Source organism: Ptiloglossa arizonensis, chromosome 7, assembly GCF_051014685.1.
Source record: "Ptiloglossa arizonensis isolate GNS036 chromosome 7, iyPtiAriz1_principal, whole genome shotgun sequence".
Lineage (NCBI taxonomy): Eukaryota > Metazoa > Arthropoda > Insecta > Hymenoptera > Colletidae > Ptiloglossa > Ptiloglossa arizonensis.
The window spans coordinates 5,695,812-5,720,937 of NC_135054.1; the positions used below are offsets into that span (position 1 = coordinate 5,695,812).

The following is a 25,126-nucleotide window of genomic DNA, read 5'->3' on the forward strand; positions in this document are numbered from 1 at the left end:
ATGACTTTTTCAGGATCGACTTCAATCAGTTGGCCAAGCCGACAAATTTACAAAACAGTGCTGTTCTACGGATGCTTGAAGAGGAAGAGGCGAGACAACGGAGTGGTCAGCCAAGTAAGTGAATAAGAATATTTTGAATTTTTCGGTGAAGTCGTTTCTTGCTGGTGAATAGACGGGTTCTCGTGATACAGTTCTCTTCGTGTAGCTTTATCTCTTGAATAAAGAAGCGATAAACCAACGAATGATCTCCTAAATGTTCTACGATCGGCTCACATTAAAGAACACGTGTCCGTTCTTTGGTCTAATGAATTGTGCGGGCGACAGTGAGTTAAAGCATAGTTGAACAGTTTAATCGTTTTTCAAATTCAGTTCGTAATTAATTTAAGAAATTTTTAAAATATCGTTCACTCGTTCTTCTGGCTACCCGTAATCTTATAAACATTGAGAGTTACGAGGTATCCTCTTAAGAAGAATGTACAAAATTAACGATCATAAAACGATGAAACGAATATCTCGATTCCGATCAATGTTAACTGTTATTGCCATCCAAAGTGTTGAAGTAAATCGTTGCTTGAAAAGTTTTGGCCAATCCGATCACCATCGAAGTGAATTCGATGTAGAATTGTTCCTCGCGTGGTAACATATTTTCCTTCGCAGGAAACGACCTCGAGCGTTACAAAGCAAGTTCACGATAACATAGATTCCACAAACGAAAAAAACCTAATCCAAAGATTTCAGTTACCGAAGCACGAAGTCGCGCATTAATCTAACGAAGAAGACTAACAAGAAGCAAATCTTACGCTGCAAGCTGCTAATCATGAGCGAGGGAGACTAACACCACTTTCAGAAAAGCTGGCTTGATCTATCGACAGAGAGGTGAACACTAACAACGTTACTCGCACGGAACATTCAGCTACTCCTTAAAGTTTTGCTTGCTGCACTTGCTCGATAACTGTCGAAGAAGTGTGAACCACGATCGTACGATGTCTGAACGAGCCACGCTTGTCACCTGCTTGTTTTTCCAACCCCATGTGATCGTTCTACCATTTGCAAAACGTTTTCCGTGATTTTCCAAAATTAGAGCAAGCGTTATTGCCGATCAAATTAGATCGATCGATTTTCTCGTTAAGAACGATGTCGGTCCAACAGCAATTCGTATAATTCGTTTCTGATTCGAAACATCGAATCAACTTTTGCTAGTTTAACCAGTGACAGGACAATCCATAAACCTGAATTAATTTCACAATTTCTATACGGTAATGATACTTACGAATACGAGAAAATATTAACTAACGATGCAAAAATTTCTACAAAATTGACCATTAAAGTCAAGAAGTTTATGCATCTTCTGTTTTCTTTAATTTTCAAGCATCTAGAACAATATTGTTAATCGTGCTCTAGTATAGCCAAATGCAATAGTGGATCGGTTAAGAAAGATTATAAAGATGTATTGATGTTTCGTTCAAGTTTTGTCGGTGAATTTATCAATATAGTTGATCCAGTAATTTTGCACGAGGCGTGATTAATTTTTATCGACTGTTTGACTCATCTGCTTGCTGGATTTTCTAACAGTTTTTAATCCGATATTCTTAACCAGAAACTAACCGTTCTTAGAAACCTATTGTTTCTTAATTCTTTGATTTAGAAAGATTATTCGATACCGAATAATAATTCAACAGAAATATAAATAAATTTATCAATAGTTTTTCACATTATCGCAACGCTGAACATTTGTACGTTTCGAACGTTTAACGAAACGTTTGTTTCCTACATTTTCTTAAATATAGAAAAGTTCACGAATTTTGCAACATGTATTTATTTTGTCTTATTTGGTACACGAGAAATGGATTTATACATATATTTGTATAATAAGTCTAACCTTTCGAAGAGTTAAAATTATTCAACGTAAATATACATATCACATAAACCTAACAGTTTGACTTTACGATTTCCCGATGATTTGAGCTTCTATTATCCAAGATATCGGAACTGTGTATAACGATGACGTTATATAACGTAACAGTATACAGTTCTATCATAGTTCGTGACGTTTTTCTTTAAAAATAGGATTCGTTTTTTCTAAAATAACTATTTTTTCTCGTTCCATGTTATTGTTAACGTCAATCATAATTGTCACATCCACTTTTCAATCATTGCATCGAGATGTTAACGAATAGTTTCCCACGATCGAATACCGCTATTAAATGATTATTGAAACTGTGGAAATTCGAAATTCTCTAAACATTAAATTTAAACTAAAGTTTAACCGATTGTAACAGTTTATAGCTTGTGAAAAATATAAATATAAAAGACAGGTGAATATGGTATAGAAAGATAGCTATTTAAACGTAATCGTCGCTGCCCAATTGTATCAAATGCTGAAGAAACGATGAGAAACGAAAAAATTAGCCATCAGAAGGGGAAACACAAGATTTATTAACGTTAAACGCATAGCGTAATGGAGCACGCACAGAGTACTTTGTATTTCTGATAAGACAGGCAAATAAATAGGTAATAATAAATATATTAATACGGATACAGGAAAGATAGGAATATTCTTTCTATTCTGTTAACAGTTGAGTGAGTCATGATTGTTTGTGTGTGTGTGTGTTGCTGATCGTGTTACAGTTACCTGACGTTCAACATGTTTATCTTACACAATTTTAACCCTGAAGAAAGCCTTCAACGCTTTATTACACATTTGGCCCATTTGTAATTTCTTATCTTTTGTTCGATCATTGGAAAATTAAGAAAATCACTATCTTCTTTCCATTACTCTTGTGTATTTTACCTAAGGAGTAGGTTGATACAATATGTGTACTCTAATGTAATTTAGAAAAAACTGGGATGCATTTTACTTAAATGTATGTTTGCAAATCGTTTGTAATATTCATTAATTAGATAAAAAGAAAAAATGTCGGTTAAATATTTTCTCAGGACTTCGTATTACAATTAACATCTATATCTATTGCATTGTACAATTAAGTATAGTACTTTTCAACAGAATGTCATTAAAGAATAATGTTCGTAACACTTTCTTTTTCAACAAGATATTTCTCGTGTGTAAACGTAATTTTGCTTATTTTATTACCACATAATTATCTATTAATTAGTGAGATTAATGGAATATGAAAGAGAAAATTAAAGATAAAAGATACACAGTTACAGTGGAAATGTAAGAACTAAAGTTTTGAACTTTTACAAACGTGACTTAGAGAAAAACTTATTTATCTTTTCCCAAATTTTAGAAGAGCTTCACAATCATCGTACGAACTTTAACCAATTTTTTACTATTTTAAATCTTGTCTTACGATGCGACATTTTCTTATTTATAATTCCCTCTATTTTTTCTCGTTTATCACTAACAGTTCAAAGATGTGATTTCTTTAGACAGAATGTTACAAAAATTGTAACGAAGAAACATCGAGAGCGTGTAAACGCACCTAAAATAAGAACAAACGTTTTATAAACATAGGTTCGGAATCGTTTCGTTTCCGAGACACAGTGATGCAAAGTTACATTTACGATTATTAAAGATCAAAAAAAAGATGAACGATTGTTGATGTTCGTAATGAAGAAAAAATTCTAGTACGCAAGAAACAAAGCTATTGTATAGTGCTCGAATCAATGAATGACATTGATTATGTTTACTCAAATGTTCGATGTTATAAATAAGATAATGTCCTTCGACCCATCCCAATAACATTACTACATACATCTTGGAGATGAGATGATTGCGAACCTATGTTTACATAATATTTTTTTCTTATTTCGGATGCCTCTATTCGGATAAGGGTACTCTGAACATTTAATGGTCGTCGTTCATTTTTTATATGCAATCGCGTCCATTTTTACGTGGCATTGAAGCTTCGAGGAAGACAAGAACAATGATCGGTATTAGCCAAGATTTTACTGCCAATTGATGCAGTACTTTTGAACACGTAAAAACACGTAAATTCCTGAAATTTCGAAGTGGAGTTGAATCTTTGCATCTAGACTGAGAGCAGCGATGGACAAAATTTTATTCGTATAGAAAATGAATGCAACCAAAGTGTATCAATTAATTCCATAGGGCAGTTAAATTTTTATTTGTTCATTGTGAAATATTTCAATCGTACGACTAAAATTCCAATTTTCATTCAACGAGCAATGGATACAAAGTTATTTATTTTTCGTTCGTTATATGAAAGTTTTACACATCTCTGAACGACATGTTTCTGAGTACCATTATTACGAGCATTCGATATATCCAGTATTAATTGCCATAGTAACTTTGGTACGATCTGAATTATAGTGAGAACGAAATCAAGTAGCCGGTCATTGTTGAGTAGTCTCGATCACACAGTTTACGAGAAACAAAGATGTATTAGAGAATGAAAGAAAGATCAGTTGCCGGCAGGAATGCGAATCGTATTTGGTCAGACGTTTCATTCATCCTCGATAAGGCCTGACGAAACTAAGACCAACGCTACAAAAAATTACTGCGAAACATTCTACTTACTCGTGGTACCACTTTTCCCTTAACACACAGGACTAAATTCTTTTTATCACTACGATAGGTATCGTTCGTATCACAATTTACAGTAGGAAAATGATTTTTATCCGTCACGTTAATATGACCTTATCTTTTCACGTTAATAAAAGTCTCGATTTTTGTTCGTTCCGTAGATATCTAAGAGAAAGTACACGATTCCATTTAAAACGATAATGATGACCTACGAATGTACAAAGTGTCTCCATCTAGAAAGAATCTACGTAGATATAGACAATATGCGTGGATCGATTCAAATAAGAGTCCCGGTACAAGTGCCAATCTATTTCTAAAATCACTTCATTTCCAACTGTTTTGAAATATTTTATAGCAGTCCTCTGTCGCCATTATTTTTTATGCGGTAACATGTCTATTGTTACACGGCATTGGCATGTTCCTTTCTTTCCTCGAAGCAACTTTTTACTCTTTCTATTGCGAAACTTTACGACCGTTACACGTACACACAGTATTTGTGGATCCGTTTCGTTTGCACGAAACAAATATTCTCAATGTTATAAACAAAAGTGCACATTAAGGGTGTAGAGAATTGCATACCTTTCTGTACAACGTAGACTTGCGATACAATGCTACAACGTAGAAATTTGTGAAAATAGCACCGTTCAGTTAGTACTTTAAAGCAATGTATCGATAGCAAAAGGTATCGAAAGACACCGAGCTACTCCTATCTATGTTTTTCATAGGTGTTAACACGCTACTAAAAATAATTAGAGTCATCCACTCGAATGATACGATATATTAGGGAAGGTGTCATCGAAGCTTCGATAATATGCTTGAAAAGTCAGGCATTCGGTAAAATACAAAGTAGAGCATATTTCATCCCTGATATTTAGTTCATTCTCCTCGACCATTCAGCTGTGTCATCCCTAAATTGTTCTGGTCGGTGTAAACACATGACGTGATCAAAATTAATAGAAAACACTGTGTCATCTTTCGAACGACGTCCCTCTCGAAATTCGTAACTTCCCCCTACCTATCAGTATCATCCCCCACTTTTTGGCCAGTCACCAGAAAAGCTCTAAAATGAGTAGCTGGGTCGTTTCTGCGATAATGAAAGGTACAGGTGACTCCGGGGTAGCGTTAGTTGTTGGCGAGTATCCGTTTTGGCAAAGTCGTTTTCTTCTTCTCCTACTTCGTGGCTAAGTAATTTCTTTTATAAACTCTCGCGATACAACGGCACGTTTCTCTGGGGAACATCGCTTCGATTCATCCCTTAGCGAAGAGATTTTGACAAATTGTACGTACACCAAATGTGCATGCATGACTGATGGAGAATGATTTTCTGCGAATGGTGCATTTTTCGGGGGTGAAATTATTTGTTACCTGTGCAATGTCAATTGAATGTGGACACGTTTTAACCCGACCTTTGTACAAATTTATTAAATTTTGTATCGTTTGTTTCAATCGTATTATTGTGTTTAACATTTGAACAAATCTGTGCTGCGAACTATCTGCCAAGAAAAGTCTAAAATTGTTCATTAACGAGTGCTTTTGTTTTGTAAAGTTGTGCATGAACTTGCACTACATCCTTTTCCAGTAAAAATTTTTATGTATACAAATGAAAATATTGGATAATACTATTTCAAGCGTAATCAATTTTCTTATCAAATTAAAATAATTACACTTATAAGTGCAGCTTTACTTTGGAACCATTGAATCGGTAAAAGTTATATTTTTATTAATAATTTCCTAAATTAAATTTTTAAACGTTATTCTTCAAAATTTTGACAAATTTTTAAACAATATTGAAATCTATGACAAGTAATATTGTTCGAAGCGTTATCATATTTCTTATAAATTTAAACATAAATTCACTTTTATATCTAGTATTATTTGAGTCGTTAAAAACAGTATTTTGTTAGGACAAATGCAATTTTTCAAGGTCATCGATATTCAAATTTATAATCAATAAATATTACTTTTTGTGCAGTTTTGATAAAAATTTGCTTGAATATTGAAGTGAAGTTATCATTGTTTATCTACTTTTACGAAATGCTTAATATTGATGTGTAATTGTATTTAGTATACTTCAGAATGCATTGAAATAGTCATTCTACGAGTGATTAGATGTAATCAGAGTAATATTACCAAGATACAAACTCGATATGTTTGTATACATCGAGCACATATTGAAATGGCGAATTGTTGACGTATACCATTGTATTCGCAACAATTTGTTTCTATTTCAAAACCGTATTTTTGATTCCATGGTCTCATGTTGATACCCAATATTCAAGGCTCCAAAACCAAAGAATCTAAGAATACAGCAAGGTCGTACTGAAAATGTGCGAATTCTTCAGCAATAATCGCGTAAATATAAACTTGGCTGCTGCCACGCTGCGGTGTAGTCGCGTGAATAATAATTCGTTTTATTGACGCAATAACCACTCTCTTTCACGTTACTTTTTATCAAACACGAGGAGCGAAACTCGATCCAGCATCGTAGCCAAGTGAGTCGACATAAATATGAAATACGACGATAAGTACCGGTCGTCGGTTTGCTTAACCCTTATCATTATTATTATTGTTGTTGTTGTTGCTCATGCTGCTGCTGCTACTGTAGCAGTTGTTGTTGATATTGTCTTCGTCGTCGTCGATGTTGCATGCAAACCATTATACGTTGTACATCATTTTATTCCAAGAAATAATTCCAACTACTGGTTACTAAATGTGTATGTCGTAATGTCAAACACTCTGTTAATTTATTTAATTTGTATACATACATTTCATGCCATTTGTGAAAAATTAATATAACATTAAATTAATATTTACAAATTAAATATTTCTTCAGCAATGAATTTCTCTCGACGAAACATGTAAAAGTTACGTTATGTATTATGTTATACATTGGGAACTAACAATATAAAAAAGCAATCGTATTGTTTACCAAATTTTATAATGTATAGGTTTAACATATTTGTGGACATAAGCATTGAACGAAAGCTGGATTCTTGAAATTTAAAAAAACATTATCTTTCTAAAAATAGGAGAAAATATTACATACAAAAAAGAATACCATCAAGCACAAGTATTTGTTACAATCATAATTCGTATTAAAATTGATTTTTATGTCACTCAAGTTTGTGTCTAACACGTATATAATATTACAATATTCCAGATGGAATTATCTTTTAAATTAATGACTAACATTAAATTGATCATTCTTAACAAAATAAAAAGTTTTTTCGCAAACAATTCCATATCAAATTGATAACTGTTAAAAATGTGCACCATGAAATTTTTCATAATCCTTCAAGAAACTGTTTAGATAATTAATCGAAATAGTAATTGCAACATATGTATGTACATTAAAAACATTATTTCTATTATTATTAACTGCTTTATTAACTATTTCATTTAAAACCGAAACAAATTATTTTGCACGTGTACATATACATATGTAGAGGTACGTAAATTTTCAGATTTGTTCGCCTAATATAAATTACTGTACATATAGATTTATTCGGGTAAACTGTATAATTAATACAGTAAATGGATGCCCTATTAAAATGTATTAACAATTTGGCAAAAAACAAATTATGTATAATATCTTACGGTAATTATTATAATACAAAGTAGTATGCTTCATAATTATTAAAATATAATAATTGAAATAATACTAATAAAATTAATTTATTAATCAGTGGCATATGTAGATGTTAAAATGTATTGGTATAAGTTTTTCAATATATGTACATATATCAATTGATCAAATTCATAAAAAGAACAAAGAGTGTCTTCGATGTAAATTACATACGAGCATGCAATATTATAACGAAAATTTCTTTAAAAATACAACAGTTGCCACAAAAATACAAAAGCACTTATGTTTGTCAGAGTCTAAAAACCAGTATGACGCATTCGTTTCGATCGAGTCATCAACTTGTATACATATGTACATGTATATATGTACGTTGCTTATAAATTTTTGTCACCTTCGCAGTAACTTGTGCGAGAACAAAAATATACATGTATTAAGTGTACAGTTATTTTTTTAAAAATACACATTGACAATAGCAACGAAACTCTTTTTTCAGATTTTAGTGCTTACCGTTTGTTTTATTCAACTCTTTTATACGATATTGATTGTTAGATACTCTAGAGAGAGATAAAAAATGACTCTTCAATCTTTTTTCTTACTTCTTGTATACTTTTTTTTTAAAACAAATAACATTTATTCAAAATATTTGTTTGCAGTTCACATGGCAGTGGAAATATTAATATAGTATAAAATTCGGCTTGATTCACCAATAGTTTAGAAGTGTTTTTTGTTTCGTTTATGCCTTAATAATTAAAATGTTGCCGCGGAGTATTTAAAATAGTATTGACAAGTAGGGCGATATCGTTTTAATTTTTTAGTAAAATAATTTCCCAATTTAAAACATATTGGTCTTTACGTGTTCTATTCTTGTGTTTTTAGTGAATGATATTAATTCTAGTTTAATCAGAAATGAAAATATTGACGCAAACTATTTCTCTTATAATTGGTTTACAATGGTTACACATCAGGATCATCCCTATGATAATTTGTATATTTCTTGAAGTTCTATTTGAAATATTTATTTGATGTTACAAATTTAAATTAAATATTTTGAATATGTATTTCTTACCATAAGCATCAAGCAAATAATGATTCATTCTACTGCATGGTCAATAAAGTATTTGAATATATGTAAATATAAACATGAACATCGCTTGGCTAATAGTTGGCTATTTACGTTACGCTTCAGTTTATATGATGAGTCATAGAACTAATACGAGACTACTGTCAATAATAACAGTCCAGATAATTTTACACGACTAACTTTTCGTAGTCTAAAGTCTCTATTGAAATGATATAATAGTATTTGAAATAGTCAGTGGTAAACCAAACACTTTAAATGTTATTTGAAATAGAATCTTTCGATAAGATTTTCTAACGGACGATTTCAGTTAATAATTTCATTTATTCTGTTTGAAATCATTTTTCCCAATAAACTTGTAGTCACATCTGTCACATACACGTAAAATAATGTACGTAATTTACACGTAAATTGATGTTTGAGGAAAGAGTATTAACGTACTATATTAACACCTTTCTCCGAATCATCAATAAACCATAGAGGAAAACACCGTGATTAATCACCTTAAAAAATGGATAAAAATAAAAAAAAATATTATGAATACCGTAGTTACAAATAAGTAAATTTTTAAATATTATTTTATTCGAATGAAACTTTTTAAACTATTGCTAACAGTCTTTATATGGAATTTGACCGGCACTACCTTAGATACGTACAATTACCTCTTCGTTTCTTTGCATTTTTCACAAAACTAACAACTGTTCCTTTTCGATAACGTATTTACTCTTTAAAGCTTTTAAATGCGAGCGTTTAAATGCTATCGTAACCCGCTGTGCTTGCAACTAATCCTCGTACAGTAGAACTTCGATAATTGCAGAAAATATTATAGTAATGAGATTTCCTCAAAGTATCGAGGTTCCCACGATGACGTAAGAAATCAGCCCAGTAAGAAGGAACATATATGTGTGTGTGTGTGCTTGCGTGTGTGCATGTGTGTTCACTCATTATTATCGTTACTATTCCTCCTACCTCCAGCTTAATTCGTTGCCAAGTAATTCTACTTTTCAAGAGTGCAACGAACGTGGTTCGCGTCTAATCATCAAGCTTACGTATATCATGTTTCTACTGTGGCTCCATCTTCGTTACATTCCCTCTGTAACATATAATTTTATAACTAATACCAAAGATGCTCACATATACGTCCCATTTTAGCGTTATCGTTCAAATTCGGACTATAAAGCAGAGTACTGTTTGAACTGTTGAAATTATTTGTAGGCCTTAAACGCGTTGCTTGGCCACCACCTCCGGAGGATCAGGACTTCGACTTCGTAGAACAAGGACCCGTACAGGCGAAGGTAAATATCACGATCTGTAACGAACCTATCAGAAACATACACGTGTTTGATCAGATTCTTTAGAACGATTAGCGATGCGTGTGTTTTTCTACCCGAGTTAACGATTGTAGTAGACTTTTACACATTTCGAATCGTGTCACCTCGAACAAACTTCGGTATTCATCTATCGAAAACGACACAGAAATCCTGCATTCTCTAACGATTGTGATTCTTGTATTCTTTTGTACTTGTCGCACCGTTGTTTGTTCGTGTATATGTGTTGTGCGTGTATTAGACGTAACGATGTCCTTTTATGTATCTTTCATCCCTTTCGTATTTTGAATGCCCCCCCACGTTACGTGCTTGTTGTTACGTCGTAATTAGTTGAAGGAATCTCGTGCACGTTGTCCGACACGTTCCCAAATCTTGTATCGGATCATTTCAAAAGTGATTACGTATTTCGTAGAGACACTCGGGAACGTGTTTATTCATGTTTGTGCCAATCCAACGTGGGTTTGCTGATCCGTACGTCCTTAAGTTTTGTATCTTTGATCGCTGAACAACATCCAAATCAACCAATCGATATTCTTAATTCTAAAGTATGAACGTTGTCACGGTAGACGATAGAGTAAATGCTACCCATGTAGCAAAAATTAAAAATTGTTCAGTATTTAGCTTTCGAAATTCCGTAATGAACGGATTACTTTCAAAAAACATCGAACGAACATTGTCATCGGTCGACAATGAACGTTTAAAGTCGCTTGAAACAGACAGTATCGAACTCGTGCGAAAAACTCGTCCAAGAACTGAATTTATTGACTGTGACTATATCTCGTCGTTTGGACGACATTGCCAAGACATTTAAATCGAGATCATGAGTACCACTTTTGGGTGAAACAAAACTGAGTAAGAGAAATCGTATCCACCGGGTAACCTTGTTGTCCGAGTCGAAAATCGAGCCATTTCTTGACAAGCTTGTTACGGAGGATGATGAATGGATATTGCACAATTATATTTACCGCAAGAGCTAGTGGATAAATATGAGAGAAACAGCTGCACACACTGGAAAACAAGAGTTGCACCCAACGAAAATTATGTTCTCGCTTACAGTGGGATAGAAATGAAACTATCCATTGGGATTACGTTTATATTAATGTCGATTATAGATTGTCGATCGGACAATCGCGAGGGAACTTAACTCGAGCTAGTTGAATCGTTTGGTATCGCTATTCCCCTCACTTATAATAAGCCTACGTGGCAAAATATTTGCAATTTGGAAAAGACAGAAACGACCGGGAATAAAATTTTAAGACTCTTCACGCTATTTTGTATTTTTAATTTCGTATCTCTCTTTGTTTAAATTAAGAACGTAACACTGTAAGTACAACGGCCCGACGAACACACATATTAAGAACTGTAACTTTTACACCTACGAAAGTTTAAATTCAATTTCGAATCTTATAAACCCGAGGAGTATCGGCGGAGGGAAACGGTGGAGCCGAGAGAAAAGTTGGAATTTTTTCCAGAAAAAGCATTACCTCGCAACACGGTAACCTTTCAGAAATCGAATGTAAACGATCGTGAAAAGTTATATCGGATCCTCCGTATTCCCTCAGGCATCGTTTCCTCGAATTACCATTTGCTTCGAAATTTCGATAACTTTCTACGTAAAAACAAATTATCGAGTTTTCATTCAAACACGACTAAACGTTCTAGAAAGAAATTAACGAAGAGGAAATCTTAGGAATAGATTTATCACCACGTACGTTTCTGTTCATAGTACGTAGAAATATGCGAGAAGACCCGATACATACTTTTGAAATGATCCGATACACACGAGTTGTACGTATACATTTGACGACGCGGTTGACTACACCACTGTGGCTATCGAGGCGGATGTACCGAGACCGGTACATATCACCGCTGAAACGAATTCGAATTCGTCGCAAAGGATGATCAAATCGGGCAAACAGAATTCCTCGCTCGATAGGGCAATACCTACAAAAGCCTCTGTTTTCCCTTCGAAAGACCCGTGGAATCGGTGATCGCGCCTCGTACCAGAGCAGTCCCTCGTCAGGTTCGTCACCTCAGCCGCCGTCGACGATCGCTCGTTCGAGTGCCGTACCGTCGTCCCCATCACCTGTGGTTAGTCCTGGTGGAACTCTACGACAACCTTCGCACTTTCAACACCAACCTGTGCCAAAGGGCTGGGCACCGGTAACACCCCCAGCGACCTCTCCGATATCGCAACCACCGATTCAGCCGGTTTCTTGGCACGGTCAACAGCAACAACGGAATCACCGTCCCCAGGTAAGTGATCGGTGCATAGGTGTCGACTTCGTATCTTTGATACATTTTTCATCTTAAAATATTTACGCGAGAAACAAACGTGTAAATGGTGGAGTCTCTTATTGCAAGAGTTAGACGAAACGTAAAATTATTTAAAAGAATATTGGACGTGCTCACGATCGGGGTACACGTGGCTCTGTACGGGACAAAACTAACACCTGTGATGTAAATTTATAACATTACGTAACGGGAAAGTAGAATATTTATTTATGAAAATTGAAAATACACGGGATTGGTAGCAACGGGTGCCCGGTATGGGAGCATACTTTGAACATTTCCTCCAATCATCCATTACTTGAAAACTGAATACGTCCTGTATAGGACGTACGTTCATAGGATATTTTTTACTCACTTATTGTCAGTGTATAGATCCCCTGAAGTATGAACATGTGCTACTAAATCATTCTGTATGTAAATATTATGTTTGTCCGAGGACCATCTGTATGTGGTCGAAACGTCGAATAGAATGTTTTCTTAAGTAAAGTTTCATCGTATTCCTAATTCTGTAATTCTGTTGGTGTAATCGATGACAGTGTTACAATTGGATTTTTAACATAGTATTGGGATTCATTAAAATAATATAGTATTTCAAAATTATAGGTGCAAATTGGACGGACTGGTTGAGCTCATTGAAAAAATAAAAAGTGTTGATAAACATTCAAACTCATATTTCATATAATTATATAATGACAATTCATTTTATTAAAGCTTTCGATCATCTTTTTAAGATGATCCTTTTCAGAAACCACTAGGTACAATGTATTTAATCTAAAAATTAGAGTAATACAAGTAATACAATATTTTAATCAAATATTAGTAATTGACTGTAACGATTAAATTGTAAAATAAATACTCGTAAAATAAGATTAGGTTATATATATAACAGTTTTGATTGAGAATCTTGGTGAACATACGATTTAACTTTATACCTTTACCCATTCCTAATAAATAAAATTCAATATTTCGAAAACGAAATACTTGTTTCTTTCAACGAGTTCTATCAGCCATACTTATAATTTTTGTATTAAATAAAGTCGTTGTAATTAATTATCGTTAGCATTAAAATCAGCGCCTTTTGTGTAGAAAGAAATGGTCGGTCGGTGAGTGTTAAAAACAAATCGATAAAGCTATTAAATTTGTTTCTAAGTAAATCTATAAAAATCGTGAATTTCTTACTATTTTCGACAATTATAATTCTATTGAACAGCTCCTGAAATCGACACCTATGCGTACCTATGTGTATATCGGATCATCCTATAAGCAATATTGTTCTTGAACGTAACAGTTTACTTCCATTTTGAACATTTTTATGGAATCGCATTTCTCAAATTTCATCAAAGCACTGCAATACATGTTTAATACAGAGTCTTTGTCTTGATCCAAATACGGATTATTTACCTTGCATATATTATATAAATATATACATAGATAACTAAAAAACTTTATCTCATATTCATAAACTCTTACAAATTGATTGTACATGAAACTTCTGCGTTTAAGACTTCATAAGTAACATCGTTTAACGTAACAACACTAGGTACAGTAATTAACAGATTTATTGTTTCCATTTAGTTTACAAATTATATGATACAATATATACAATGGTTCTCAGTAGTTAATAATTTTTAATTCTGAAAAACTTTCAATTAATTATAAGTAAATGTAAGCCAAATAAGTTCGTGTCTAACTTATTTTCACCAGGAAAATCTCCCATCGATCGTGTATAATGATATATATATATAAAAATTTATATTAGGGGATGAAATTCGATACCACGTTTATATTATAACGCTCTCACTTGGCAAGTTTTTTTCAATCAGAGAAACATTGTTTCATATAACCGATGCCTGTTGCATTTAGCTAAAATGGATTGTTACGTTACAGCTGTATTCTCATAAATATTTTAATAGAGTCCGTTGGATTTGACTGATATTCATTTTGTAATATTTTCATCGCGCACGATCGAAGCATTCCATTTTCTTCGAATAAAGATAACAAAACGATATCACTTATGGGATGAGCTGATAATTTGAAAGTTCTATAGACAGATGGATCGCTTCACAGGAGAGGTGTACGATAACAAGGAAATTATGGTACTCTCGAGTTTTCTGTGTGTACCTCCCTTCTCTGTTCTGGAACGAGCGTGTAGTCAACGGCTGTTAATTAAAGAAACGTGCTTCCTTTGGAACGCAATACGTCGAAATATCTTTTACATTGCGTGGTAGTTCCAAGGTTGTCATTTAATTTTGTTATTGATTTGCAGCAACACCCTCAGGATAATTATTCGTCACAGCGTCAACCACAAAATCAAATAGCCCCTGCTGTATTCGAAGCACCACCATCCACGATCACACTTCGCTCGGAGCCTCCAATCTCACAGGTTTGTTTAACAAAAAAATCATTAATTTACATTAAAAATTAACGCAATTCAATTTTTTCGAATGGAAACTTTCTCTGTGCTAAAATATAAATAACACGCGTACAATGGTAATGAAAATAATTTACTAAAATATATATATATATATTTATACTTATATTTATACTTATATTTATACTTATACTTATGTTTTTAAATATGGTATTTATAAATATAAGAATTATATTTATAAGTATTATATTTATAAATATAAGCATAAACTTTTATAATACTTATAAATAAGTATTTATATTTATTTATAAGTATAAATATAAATAAATAATTATTTATACTTATAAATATTTTTACTTATAAATATGTATTCATCCATATATTGTATACAAATTTTAATCAATCAATTAAACCCTTTACACCCAAATATACATATTATTAGTATAATAATATGTATATTTATAATTTTTATATAATTATGTATAAATTTAATTATAAATTATATATATATATATATATCAGTATTTAGGAGCCTGTAATCGTTAAAACCTCGAATTTGAAACAACTTTAATTGTATCACTGTTGTTACAATCGAACAACATTACTGTCTATGTACGTATAGGGTAGGTGAGGGTGGGTGATATATCGGAGCATAAAATGACTGCTTGTGTAAGAATAAAACGGTACTTCATTTTTGAGAAAATTTGATTTGAAACTTCGATACACCTACGACACCACACTATATTGTCTGACGCGTCTGGTCAATGCTCGTTATTTCTGCTTGTATTAGTATTTTGTATCCATATTCGTCAGAAGAGTTTCTATAGCTTCATAAACAAAAATGAAACGTACACTACCTCCCAAAAGCATTTAACCGTGCATCCGATACAAAAAAAAGAAATTTGTTTCTATTTATTAAAAGAATGTAATCGCATCTTTGAACTTAAATATGTTTTTAGTACGAATATTAACTTTTAAAGTAATGCTTCATTTTATTAAATCTGTATTATTGGATAGGCAGATATTTCGAATTGTCTGTATCTCTTAGGAAGCCTTGCTTCCTAATCGAAGAAATTAAACTTTTATTAAATATAAAAATTAATTAAATTTGTTATTTTAACTAGAGTCTAGAACAATGGATATTTTTTTACATTTTTTGTCATTCTCAAAGCAAACAGTAGTGAAATGAAAATCAGTTCCACAAAATTCTTTGAATCTCGTTAAATAAAACGTTATGAACAAATTTTTGCTTCTTTTTTAATTATTTTATTTATATGTTATAGAAAAAAACTTGAATTGCAATACATAAATCAATACTAATACATACACGGTATTACAAGAGTTTATATATTTTATGAGTTGTATGTTGTACATAGCTTTATAGAAAATATTTTTTTAATTTATTCAAGATACATATAAAGCAATGACAATTGTTATACAAATGTTGATTACCTTATACACTTAACTATGCAATACTTATACAATATATAATATTGTAATACTGTTAACAACCATAAATTAAAGTAGAAAATTGTTCAAAAGTACTCTCAAAAAATGGAAAAGATAGCGTTACCCCAGTAGCAATATACGAAGCGATTGATTTAAATTGCTTAATTTGTCCGTTATCATTTTTATTTATATATGCTGATCGCAAACAATATTACCGATTTTAATAAATTGCCATTATTACACTGAATGCGTAAATAAAGTTTCGTATTACCACTAAAATAACACTTTCTTCTTTGTTCTTTAGTGTAAACACAAAAACCTACGATGATGGATTTGTATATAAAGTTTAGTCCCCATTTCTATGGTCTTTATATTAAATTGTTCCATAAAGAAATCATAGATACGATCAAACCGCCACATAATGCACCGTGCTTTAAAATAATTATTCCTAGAAAATGGTAAAAGTTGCACGACTATAATGTTCATAAACGATTCTATGGTGATTTTTTTTAGGCACCAGCGCCAGTTTATCAAGCTCAACCTGCCGCAACAAAGGCTCCAGTTAGTGGAAACATGAGAGGAGACCTAAAGTGGCCGCCGCAATCGGTGAAAGCTCAAACAGAAGCCGAAAATAGAGCCAGGATGGAATTGGCAAAAGGACCTGCTGTCAGACCTCGAAGAGTAAACAAGGACTACAGCGGTTTTTTCGCTCAACACGCATTGAACAATACGTACCCTGGTTACCGAGCTCCACCAGGCACTCAATACTTCACCCCCTCCTATCAACATTAGCAAATCTATTTGACAATTATTTACTTCTTTCGAAATGTTGTCCTGAGCTTGATTTTTTGTGATATTCGCGAAACAACGCATATTAGATTTCTTTCTGAAAATTATACACTTACTGAAAATTAACCTAAATCTTAATTACGTTCTTCGCGAGAATGTTTCAATACAATAAAATCGCTCAGGACTGTTTTCGTTGGATTTCGAAATTTGTACATTGGAAAAAAAAATAGAACCAAACAAATGATCGATTAACACATATACCTTTTGGTTTGAGTATTACTATCTAGGACTTAGGACTGTACACGGATTACAGGGTACGTGTTTTCGCTCTTTCAGTTCTTAGTCCGAATTGGTACGATGCTTTCACGAGATACATTAGAAATTTTTCAAGGTTCGGATTTCGAATTTCAACATAACTTGTATATACTGAGACTGATCAAACAATTGCTTTTTATTGCCGTTACTTCCATTTAAGCGTAAAATGCCAATCAATAGTGTAACGTTAAAAACCTTCATCGTGCACTAGTTAATATTTAATGCTAAACGTTGGCATATAAACAGAAATTAACGCTATTGACAAAACCTGTTTATCTCGTGGAAGAGTTGTAAAAATTGAAGTATAAGCTCTAGCGGAATATTACGATTGTCAAAACAAAAATGTCGAGTTAATACACGAAAGTCTTAACGAATAACGAAAAGCGATGCCACAATCATGATTGAATGGAAATCGAAAAAAAATATCGCAAAAAATTTAAATGAATATGTCGCAATATCGGAAACATTTTTGTAAAACGATATAATGACCATGTGTCTATTAAATAACTAACGAAACTTTTTAATAATGTAACATATTGATGTGTATAAATAAAGGATATTTACAAATTTAAGTGCAGAACGCGAATTTTAATCGTTTAAAGAAATTTATTTCAGTGTATAATGGAATTATAAATATCATAATTTGCTTTATAAATAAATATACAAAATGTATTCATCATAAGTTAAATTCAAATTCAGATTTGATGTATTATGCACGTGTCATAGAAACCAAACAGTACAAAATTCAGACTAACGAGAAACCATGGGTTTGTTGAATAGCTTGTAGTAACTTATATCGTAATCTTTCTCGGGTTTGATATCGTGGAAGATCAAGGACATTAAAGCATGTGTGGGCGACGGGCAACATACGTTCATCCGGCATCGGTTGTATTGTAATCTGGAATAAATAAACAATAAAACACTTAATAGAAATTATTTAAATATTTGAGAATTGTATGCAGTCATAATGTTAACAATGAAATTTGAAATTTGCATAGCCTACCCTGATTGCTTTCATGCCTTGTATCGGTACTCTATCGCATCCAGTTAAATACAATAAAAACTTCTTCTTCTCCTCCAAAGTCAGTTCACGAAATACTTGCCAAAATAGTATAATAGTAGGATCATTTTTTGAATATCCTTCACTATATATTGTACTTCTTTCTAACTCCTCCCAATCATAATCTTCATTTCCTACTACTACTGCCATTAATTCGTAACTATGAAATAACTCCAATACTCGTCCACCACAAACTTTATGAAAACCTTTGTAAAATTCTTGAAAATGAGATTCCACAGATTTGTTCAGTACATAATCTACATACAAGTCAACAAATTGCTGCCTGCAAAAAGTAGTAAGATTATTACATATAAAAATACAAAGATGGAAAAGGAATATAATGTCAGGAAATATGTACATACTTATTTTTCAACGTAACAGGAACTTTACTACCTTCCGGTATTAATTCGTGTATTATTTTCTCGCCAAATACTTCTCTAACAACTTCAAAATATAAACAAAAAACTTCCTCAAAGTTTGATTCCTCATAATCAAGTATACTTTGCATGCTTCTACAATAATAATAACTATTTACTTCTCATATCATATTTTATTTTGTTTCTATATTGTTCATGTTTTAGCAATAAATTTAAAAAAATATAATAATGGTTATAAATGCAAGGATACCAAAAACATATCATACTTAGCGAGTATTGGTGATATTTCTTTAACATCGATTAGTCCAACTGGTTCGTGTAATAACTTTTTGAATAGTGCTAATGGAAATGGTAAATCAATAATAATAAAATTGTAAATAACAAGTCCACAAAGGACACCAATTAGAAAATACATGTTTTCATCCTCATAACTATCTTCAGTGAACCAAATAATTCTGGTTTCTTCATATTGCTTAAACATACCATACTTAGGGTTAAGTATTTCTTTTAATAAAAGCATAAAAAATTCTTTTTTAACTCCGCCTGCATCTTCTGCTTCTTCACCATGAAATTTTACCTGTGTACAATTTGTTTGATCAGTCACATTTTACATATCAAATATTTGAACTATAATTATAATACTCACTCGAACAGGTTTTTTTAGATCACTAGAATCATATTGGGACAATACTAATAAAGTGTCTGCAACTATATTTTCACGTGAAACGTTTAATAGTACAAAGTTAGAACTATAAAGCGCGCTTAGAATTAATGGACCACTATACATTTGTCCTCCAGGAGAATAATGTTGAGCCACATTCATTGCTGACTCCATCTAACATAAATTAACAAACTTAGTTTATAAATTGCAGTATATTCAAATAAATTTACTTCATACCTGAAGAGCTTGGTCCGTTTGAAGCAATATCGTCTTTGCTTGAGCATCAAGAAGAAAAGGATAATTACAGAATACCTTCTGGTGCTGAACAAAATTTTAATAATTTAAAAAAAATTACAGATAACTATAATTAGGAGAATCAGAAATACATTATGGATATAACTTACAGAACCAGATTCCTTTTCTGTAATCCACTTTGTGTAATCATTTCTAATGTCTATAAAATCTACCAATTCTGGTAAGTGAAACGTAGCGTAAGGTACTATGTTTCCTTCATAGTTTAATGTATTTAATAAATGTAGTAGATCCAAGACAAGTTGAAGTGTCGTGTCCCATGATACCTCCTATGAATATTTATGTTCTGTAATACTCCAAAAGTAAATTTTTTACTATTTGTTTGGTAATTCATGATTATTACCTTATTTGATTTGGATTGTTCTACATATTCAAGAACGACTGATTTATGAATTCTAACCAATCTTTCAAAATAATGCGCTGGCGCATTACTCCACCATTTAGTTATAACTTGAAGTTTCTTTGGTTTTAATGTTAAAACAGCTTTGCAGAATTGTTTATGTAATACATTGCAATTAAGTGGATTTGCAAAACCATGATACAAAGGTAATATTAAGTAGATTCTTAATGACTCTAGATAATTTATGCTAGGTGATAAACTAACAAAGGAAGGAATCAAGCTCTCTGATATACAAGTAAATATCTAAAAAAAAAAGAATAATAAATTCGTTGTAATTAAAAATTTTGAAGTTTTCAACTTTTTAAAAAACTTATATTCTTTAATACCAGTTCTTGAATTGCGTTATTGTCCAATTCTCTAATAATTCCGAATGATCTACTAGCTTGATCAAGATCCAGTCCATGTTGTTTACTTGAACATCCATAGTGATTATCATTATTAAGTAAAAATGATCCATTTATACAAGCTTCACTTTTAAATACTGTCTCTAAATACCTGTAAGAACATTAATTCGCAAAATTTTATAAATCTCGTTATTAATTATGCAAGAAAAGAATAAATTACTTTTGATTGTCGCTCAAAGAAGCTGTAAGGAAATGTAAAATTTATTTACTTACATACATTTGGAACAGTCTTAGGTACTAACTTTTCTACTCACATCATAAGGTCATGATCAATGGGTGAACTTGGAACTCTTTGACATGCCATCAATTGTTCTTCATTTATTCTAAGAATTTGATAAGACGATCCTAGTATTCTACAGTCGTCTGGTTCTATATTATCCTAAAAACATAAATTACATCATTACTAATATTATATGTGTTATAAAAGACTGTTTGCATATATACAACTGAGCATTGTATAATCCAAAAATACCTACTTTCCGAGGAACTACAGTTGCAAAACAATGATTTCCACCAGTAAAAATATGTCTAACTATATAGTCTGTTTCGGAAAGACTAGACTCTTCATCAAGATCCATTGTTGAAACACCATTAGGTGAAACCCATGGTCCATGTACCACTTTTGGAATCATTGCACTAAGTATAGTACCATTACCCAATTGTCCTGACCGACCCAAACCCCATGCATAAACTCTACCCCGTGATGGCACTAATGCCAATGTATGACTTTCTCCACATGAGATCTTAAAAATAAAATATTTCATAGCATTAACATATACATAACATAACATAAATTTATCCAAGCATTATAATATACCTGTGTAACTGTACTACCCATAAGTTCCATAACTTGACGTGGCAAAATTTCTTTTGAATCTCTTCCATGTCCTAACTGACCATACGATCCTTCACCACAAGTGAATACTCTACCATCCTAAAATAATTCTTATATAACATGATAAAACTTTTTATAATACAACTTAAAATACTTACCAATGTTAAAAATACAGAAAAGTCTTTACCACATGATGCATAACACACCTTTGCATTTTGTAGAGTTTGTAACTGAGATGGAACATTTCTATTCCGTATATCATTTAGCCCTAATTGACCAGATGTATTTTGGCCCCAACCAAATATACTACCTATGGAAAAATTTCATTATCTTCATGTAGTGTAAAAGACAACTTTTATTTATTTCTACTACATTACCTGATTTTGATATAGCTATGCTGTGATATCCTCCACAAGCAATGAAAGCAATAGGGACAGCAACTAGACTACTTACAAGTTTAGGTTTTATTTCAATTTCAGTGTCAGAACCTAAACCAAGTTGTCCTTCATTATTATAACCCCAACTATATAATTCACCATTATTGGTTAACGCAAGTGCATGTTTCATACCACAAGCTACTTGCACAACTACATTTGTACCCAGTGTTTTCACCATACGCGGTGTACATTCAATAATATTTTTAGAATTTAAACCTGTGATCAAATTAAAATACAAAATTATAGCACAGCATCTAGAAATTTTCAGAAAAATCACTTATTAATTTTGATAATATTACCTAGCTGTCCTTCTTCATTAGACCCCCAACTAAACAAATGTCCCCATTCATTTACTGCTAATGTATGATGCGCTCCACAAGCTATTTTTTTAAATACAAATGCATCTACACCAGGTATCAGCTCTAAGCCTAAAATCATTTTTTTAATATAATAGATATTTAATTTAATAATTCATATCTTTCATCATATTTCCCATACTTACTTAATCTTTTTCTTTCCTTTGTATGTCCAAGTTGCCCATAGTCAATATTTCCACACGAATATATTTGACCATCTTGGGTAATAACGATTGTATAATTTTCACCACATGCAACTATAAATAAATTATTTTAAATTAGGTATGATTGCACAAATATTCATAGAAATGTCTTAGTTTGTGATTAAGTTCTTACTTTGTTCAATTTCTGCAGCTTTTTTAAAATCTACCATACGAGGAGTTAAAATCCGTTCATCCTCTATATCACCTAAACCCAATTCCCCATGTATAGTACTACCCCAACAGAACATATCTTTAGTTACTTTGATTAAGGGATATTCCAATGTTATAGCAGGCTCACAAGCCAAACGTCTTTTTTTAGTCCAGTTTGCCTACACACATAATAGTATAGAACAAACAAAATATAATTATCAATTTCTTTTTCTTCTTATATTAATATCGTTTTACAATATAGAAAAGATCAAATATAATATTGTGTATAGTTATTTAGATGGAATTTTTGAATATTTTGAACATGCACTATAACTAAAGATAATAATGAAATAAATTAATTCTGTAGCATTTATAATATTCACTAAAATAAACTTTCTACCTGTTTCAAAAATCTGTCAAGAAGTTTTGTCGGATAAAAGAGAAAATTAATAACTATAATACAAATGAATGAATACAACATTAATTACAAGTTTAACATTGAAATTATATAAGGTATCGTAACATTAATCCTCGATAAAAATTAAATAATTAATTTGTATTACATGCTACAACTTCTTCTGTTTTGCTTAGTTATATGTTAAAAGTATGACTATTTTAAACTAACTTCAGAAGGAATAATTAAAACTCGATTTTAAAGATTTCAAATAAATTAAGTGCATGTTAAGTTCTACATACTTTTAAAATAGTACATAATGAGTATTTGTGATAACTTTTAGATGAAAACAGGTATCAGTAACTAACCATATTTTTCTGTTTCTCTCAAACTGAAAGCATCAGAGGTGTAGATGGGACATGCTAATTATGAAAAACATGTAGAATATCCTAAAAATAATATTTTTTATAATTCTCTGATGTATACGTTTCCAAAATGCAAAATTTGTAAACAATGAATATTATTTTTATATCAATCAATTTTTAAAAAAAAATCATATATTATTATAGCTGTTCTTATTCAATTATTTAATGTTTTATTCTAATGTGAAACAAACGGAAATACAAAATTGTATTTACATAGAAAATTCAAATTAAGGATGACATTGCGTAAATATTGCTATGTTGAATGTAACGTACTGAGAACAAATTCTATTCATTGTACCTGCTTATCCTGTCATAAACGGAATTTTAATGGCCTAGGTTAAGAGAAACGGAAGAAATTTAGAACATGATAGTATTTAAGAGACCGAAAAGTGACAAATTAACAGCGCAAGAACGAACTAGAAAATGAAACGCCACAAATTTCATCTATGTATATATGTATATACATATATATATGTATATATACGTATAAATTGATACGAATTTATTTTTGTACTAAAATACACGTCACCATCATCGTTTCACTCATTACTTACATGTCTTGTAGATTCAATGTTCATCTAAAGTATTCATGTACAAGTATTAAAAATCAGTAGAAACTTTTTAACATTGTATGATTTATTTGTGAGAAGATAGTTCTTCGTTTTAATGAACATTCACTGTCATAAGATTGCAATTGTAAGAATGGAAAAACCTAGGATGCAAAGTAGTAATAATACGATAAACCTACAAAATAGGTAGCATATATAAAAATATTTTTATGTCATAGAAAAATATAAAAGAGCATTTATGAATAATTAAAACTTATAAATTAATAACAATAAATTGAATATCTAAACATTTTATATAGAAAATTGTGTAACACGATCCTGTATATATGTTCCTCTTTACATTATATACTTATATCTACATTTATACCTATTTAAGAATCATAAACATTGTCACTTGAATAAATTTTAAGTATTAACACGAATGTATACATAGAATTAAAAATATATTTGCACGCACTTCTTAGTTTCATATAAAAATTTTCAAATCTATATATTTATTATACTCAAGATCTTATAAAATATTTATAAAATGTTTCAATTTATTTTATGTGTCATTAAAAAGATATGTATTAATATTTATGGTGATTATGATCTAGTAAATTTTAGTAAACTAATTTAAGAAGTAAAAGGATTAAGAAAATATATTATTATTTTCAAAATAATTTTATCATCAATTTTTTCAATACATATGTTGCAATATGTACAAAACATAAAAGAAAATAGGAGAAATGTATTAGTTTGTCCTAAAAACAATATTCACCAATCACGATGATTATGGTATTGAACTATGGTACTGTATCTATCTTAAATGTGTAGTTTATGATTTTC

General features: G+C 31.4%; 2 protein-coding genes across 8 annotated transcripts in view; one reads left to right on the plus strand and one right to left on the minus strand.

Annotated features, from left to right (window-relative positions):
- LOC143149521 (uncharacterized) overlaps nt 1-18,287 on the plus strand; it is a 28,014-nt gene extending 9,727 nt beyond the window's left edge. For all 3 annotated transcript variants that reach the window (XM_076316964.1, XM_076316965.1, XM_076316966.1), the window contains 5 exons: nt 14-114; nt 10,387-10,466; nt 12,474-12,755; nt 15,058-15,174; nt 17,125-18,287. In XM_076316964.1, coding sequence (XP_076173079.1) covers nt 14-114; nt 10,387-10,466; nt 12,474-12,755; nt 15,058-15,174; nt 17,125-17,403 — 859 coding nt within the window. In that variant the 3' untranslated portion in view covers nt 17,404-18,287. The remainder of the gene's footprint in view (nt 1-13; nt 115-10,386; nt 10,467-12,473; nt 12,756-15,057; nt 15,175-17,124) is intronic.
- Herc4 (HECT and RLD domain containing E3 ubiquitin ligase 4) lies at nt 17,412-24,422 on the minus strand. Of its 5 annotated transcripts, none has more exons than XM_076316959.1 (19): nt 24,028-24,177; nt 23,673-23,753; nt 22,894-23,089; nt 22,704-22,814; nt 22,501-22,629; nt 22,142-22,417; nt 21,923-22,074; nt 21,747-21,863; nt 21,406-21,672; nt 21,184-21,308; nt 20,852-21,020; nt 20,469-20,768; nt 20,218-20,394; nt 20,051-20,134; nt 19,799-19,987; nt 19,419-19,729; nt 19,138-19,287; nt 18,719-19,058; nt 17,412-18,613 (listed from the first exon to the last, which is right to left on the minus strand). In XM_076316959.1, exons 2-19 carry the CDS (start codon nt 23,673-23,675, stop codon nt 18,461-18,463), a joined length of 3,249 nt encoding a protein of 1,082 aa, XP_076173074.1. In that variant the 5' UTR covers nt 23,676-23,753; nt 24,028-24,177; the 3' UTR covers nt 17,412-18,460. The 5 variants fall into 5 exon arrangements, with proteins under 5 accessions (XP_076173074.1, XP_076173076.1, XP_076173077.1 ...); XM_076316961.1 differs by lacking the exon at nt 24,028-24,177 and adding an exon at nt 24,003-24,020; XM_076316962.1 differs by lacking the exons at nt 23,673-23,753; nt 24,028-24,177 and adding an exon at nt 24,284-24,422 and having other exon boundaries at nt 21,971-22,074.
- Between the last annotated feature and the right edge of the window lie 704 nt (nt 24,423-25,126).

Excerpts from the sequence above, each read along its gene's own strand:
- Herc4 (XM_076316958.1), bottom strand. The coding sequence starts at position 24,307 with ATGAACATTGAATCTACAAGACAT. Across the intron at positions 22,815-22,893 it reads AGCTGCAGAAATTGAACAAA|TTGCATGTGGTGAAAATTAT; the intron begins GTAAGAACTTAA and ends ATTTATTTATAG. Across the intron at positions 21,864-21,922 it reads TTTCTGTATTTTTAACATTG|GATGGTAGAGTATTCACTTG; the intron begins GTAAGTATTTTA and ends GAATTATTTTAG.